Here is a 4,380-nt window from a genome sequence, read left to right as displayed (position 1 = left end):
AAGAGGGCTGCCTAGGTGGCTCAGTCATTAAGCGTCTGCCTTCGGCTCAGGTCATGATCCCAGGGTCCTAGGATCGAGCCCCGCATCAGGCTCCCTGCTCAGTGGGAAGCCTGCTTCTCCCTCTCCCACTCCCTCTGCTTGTGTTCCCTCTCTCACTGTGTCTCTCTCCGTCAAATAAATAAATAAAATCTTAAAAAAAAAAAAAGAAAAGCTGAAGAGAGGAATTTTCAAGGGAAAGAGTGGAAATGACAAGGTGGATGTCCAGGCTGGTGAAGGGACTGAATGATGTCATCAAGTGAGAGTTGGTCCACGATATGAATTTGATTCAATGTGTGGTCTCCAAATCGTGTTTTTTTTTTTTTTATTTCTTAAGTAATCTCTATGCTCAATGTGGGACTCGAACTCACAACCCTGAGATAAGAATTGCATACTTTACCCACTGAGTCAGCCAGACACCTCTCTAAATCGTTTTTGGTCATATTAACTCTATTAGTCAAAAAACTGTGAGCATGCACACTCAATTTTTATTCATTTATAGAATATATACATATAATATATTAATTTATTTTATACTTTATACAACACAGACAAAAATAAATTTTAGATTAAGAAGATAAAAATAAAATAGTTCTGACATTTTTTTCTACACCTGTCATTTTCTACTGTGAAATATATAATTGACTCCTAGGTGCTCTCCAGTTGTTCTTTATAGCTCAGGAATCCTGTAATTTCTAACCCATGTTTGAATAACGCACTTTGGCTGAAGAACTTTTTTTCTGTTACCTTATTTTTTGCAACTGCATTTTAAGCATTTATTCATTTGGGGTCATCTTAATGAGCTCTCCATAAATCTCACTACACATATTTTATATTTTCCAGAAAGATTCAGTTGCTTGTCTTATAATGTTCCATTGGAGACATCTAACTTAACCTTGAGCCTAGATAAATGTGTCTGGATCCAGAGCCAAATAGATGTCTAGCCAAAGCAGAAGATGTGCCATTGTGAGTGTCAACCACTGATGTACTTTGTCTAGACATGCAGTGTTTACATTTTATTTTCCCTGTGTTTGAGTATTTGGCAAATGCGTTCATCTATTTCATGTGTTTTATTTTGGGGATAAATATTTCTCAGATCTCATTTAATCTAAATACGCTGAAGGAAAAAAAAAGAGCAATTCCTTTATTGGTTTCTTTTGATTCAAATTCTAGGTTAATAGAGTGTTAAGAGACTGGAGAGTGTGACGTCTGAATTGAGTCTGATTTTTCCTTATACAAGGACAAAAACAATAGGTTGTAAGGATTTCCCTACCTTTCTTGGGAGATGCAACTTTTTAAAAACACATGTCAGGTGTCTCAGTGGCTCAGTTGTTAAGCGTCTGCCTCCGGCTCGGGTCATGGTCCCCGGGTCCTGGGATCCAGCCCCGCATTGGGCTCCCTGCTCCGCGAGAAGCCTGCTTCTCCCTCTCCCACTCCCCCTGCTTGTGTTCCCTCTCTCGCTGTGTCTCTCTCTGTCAAATAAATAAAATCTTAAAAAATATAAAAATAAAAACACATGTCAACCAGAAATTGTTTGAAATACAACAAATGTACTGGCAATTTTCTCAATGTTTCTCCTTTGTAGATGACAAAGGATACAAAGCTTTGGTTGTTTTTTTTCTTTCCCTAGGTCTATGGTATGTGTTGGTAGACAATGCAGAAAACAAGTGTAAAGCAACAGCTCTCTTGTCTCCATCCTCACAAAAGTTACTATGAATTGCTGCTATTGTACTTAAAGTATGTGCAAAAGCTGTAAATATTGCCAGAACAAATCCCTGAAACATCAAATCGCTGGTGTACACATTGCATCCTGCAGTAGTTCTGCTCCGTGCAGAATCCCGCTTGGAGCTAACTGATGGGGAACCATGCGGGCCCTGAGGGTGTTGGGGAAATGCACCGCAGGAGGATTCTTCACTGAAGGGCCCTTTTTGTTCTGCCCTTTCTCTCTGGAGGCTGTGGAGATGGAAGCATCCTAAGTCTGGGGTCAGCTTTCAAAGGCAGAGAAAAGTTGATTCTCAATTCATTCCACTTTCCACTCGAGCTGATTCTTGTGGAGTCGTGGGAGCTCTATGAGATGACCAGAGTGTGGTAAATACTAACCCGATGCTGGTGTACGTCACGGACAACAGCCGCTTTGCCTTGTCCAGCTCACATAAATGTGACGTGAGAACTCACACTGCTAATTGAAGCACACTGGACAGATTTCTAGAAAGGAATTCTCCTTCACTGAACAGAGAGTTTGGAAGACAATTTGTGTTTGTCTTTCCCCCTCACCAAATAGATTTTTTTTTTTTTTTGGCTCTCTCAAAAGTGATTTTCAGGTTCCTTATATATTTAATGATACTACAGTATTTAACTTGCTTATTTGAAAAAGTCTTTTGGGTTTGATACACATTAATCTGTGTAATTAAGAAGATATGCTCTATGTGTGTTTGTGTATTTTTATTTTATTGATTTTATTCTGTTTTATCTATTTTTCCTTCCTAGCCTTGGCCAAATATTTCCCACCTGGCGAAGGACTTTATAGATAAACTACTTATGTTGGAGGCCAATCATCGCATGTCAGCTGGCCAGGCCCTGGATCATCCCTGGGTGATCACCAGGGCTGCCGGGTCTTCTGTGAAGAATCTTCAGAGGGTCATATCCAGGAACCTCATGCGGAGGGCGTCTTCCCACTCCCAGAGTCCCGAGTCTGCACAGTCTTCTAGGTCGCATTCTTATCACAAATCAAAGCACATGTGGAGCATGAGAAACTTAAGGGTAGAAGAATCACCACTGTCTGCACTTTTGTGAACAGATAACCTTCAGAACCCCTTTAACCAATTTTAAGGCAGATCTATTAACTTCACGGATAGCATTAGGTCAGTAAGGACCATTTGATCATGATTAAAGCACCTAAAAAAGCTCCACGGACATGGGAGCATGTGGTTATTGTTGGAAAAGTTTGACCTTCACTTTAAACATTTTTGGTTTGTAATGTTTCCCAGGTCTGTATTTATTCCCCAAAATGTACTTCTGTAAAAGATAAATAGTATAGTAAATGCTAAATATGTTTATATAGTTAGAAATAGATGAAGAAAATCTCTTGGGAATTGATGGATTAAATAAAGTAGGAGATAATAAGAATAAGGGATATGCATATGAAGAAATGATGAATCAGAGCCATAGCAGGCCTAGTTAGAAATGGGAAATTAAATGTATTGATACTGAAATTACTGAATTATATTTAAGACCACTGTATGGTATTAACAACCACTAGGTAAAACTCAAGATAATTACAAATACCTGTTAAGTTCATATTTAGTCTGCAAATATTAATGGAAATTGTTAACTATGGGGCATATAAAGAAGCTTAGTTGGCAGCAAAACCAAAAATAAAACAGTAGGACTATCTCAAACTAAAAATCTTCTGCACAGCAAGGAAATAATTAAAATGAAAAGGCAACCTATGGAATGGGAGAAAATATTTGCAAACCACATATCTGTAAGAGGTTAATCTCCAAAGTATGTCAAGAACTCCTAAGATTCATTAGTAAAAAAAACTAGTAGCCTGATTTAAAAAATGAGCTAAGGACTTGAATAGACATTTCTCCAAAGAAGAGATCAAATGGCCAATGATATCTCCTTGCACCTGTCAGGGTGGCTATTATCAAAAAAACAAAAGACCACAAGTGTTGGTGGGATGTGGAAAAAAGGGAACCCTTATACACTGTGGGTGGGAATGCAAAATGGGGCAGTCACTGTGGAAAACAATATACAGGATACTCAAGAAATTAAAAATAGAAATACCACATAATCTAGCAATCCCACTTCTAGGTATTGGTTCAAAATAATTGAAATCACGATCTGGAAGGGATATTAGCAAGGCTATGCTCACTGCAGCAGTATTCACAAAAGCCAATATGTCTATCAACAAATGAATAAAGAAAATGTGGCATCCACATGTGATGGAATACTATTCAGTCTTAAAAAATGAGGAAATTCTGCCATATGTGATAACATGGGTGGACTGGAGGATATTATGCTAAGTTTAAAAAGCCAGTCACAGAAAGACAAACACCACGTGATTCCACTTGTAGGTATGTAAGATAGACTCAGAATCAAAAAGTGGAATGGTGATTGCTAGGGGCTGAGGAGAGGGAAAATGGGGAGTTACTAATTAATGGGTATAAAGTTTTCATTAAACAAGATGAATAAGCTCTAGAGATCTGCTGTACAACCTAGTACTTAGAGTCAATGATAATGTATTGGACACTTAAAATTTTGTTAAGAAGCTAGGTTTCATCTTACCACAATAAAATTTTTTAAAAAGAATCTTAAGATACATTTTCTATCCATAAGAGA

General features: G+C 38.0%; 1 protein-coding gene across 1 annotated transcript in view; it reads left to right on the top strand.

Moving 5' to 3' along the window:
* PSKH2 (protein serine kinase H2) overlaps positions 1-2,829 on the top strand; it is an 18,330-nt gene extending 15,501 nt beyond the window's left edge. Inside the window, exon 3 of the mRNA XM_032422034.1 lies at positions 2,524-2,829. Coding sequence (XP_032277925.1) covers positions 2,524-2,829 — 306 coding nt within the window. The remainder of the gene's footprint in view (positions 1-2,523) is intronic.
* The last annotated feature ends 1,551 nt before the right edge of the window (positions 2,830-4,380 follow it).

The sequence above is a fragment of the Phoca vitulina genome, unplaced genomic scaffold, assembly GCF_004348235.1.
Source record: "Phoca vitulina isolate PV1807 unplaced genomic scaffold, GSC_HSeal_1.0 scaffold25, whole genome shotgun sequence".
NCBI lineage: Eukaryota > Metazoa > Chordata > Mammalia > Carnivora > Phocidae > Phoca > Phoca vitulina.
Note: the sequence above shows the minus strand (reverse complement) of the source record. Positions and strands in the feature narration are given on the sequence as shown.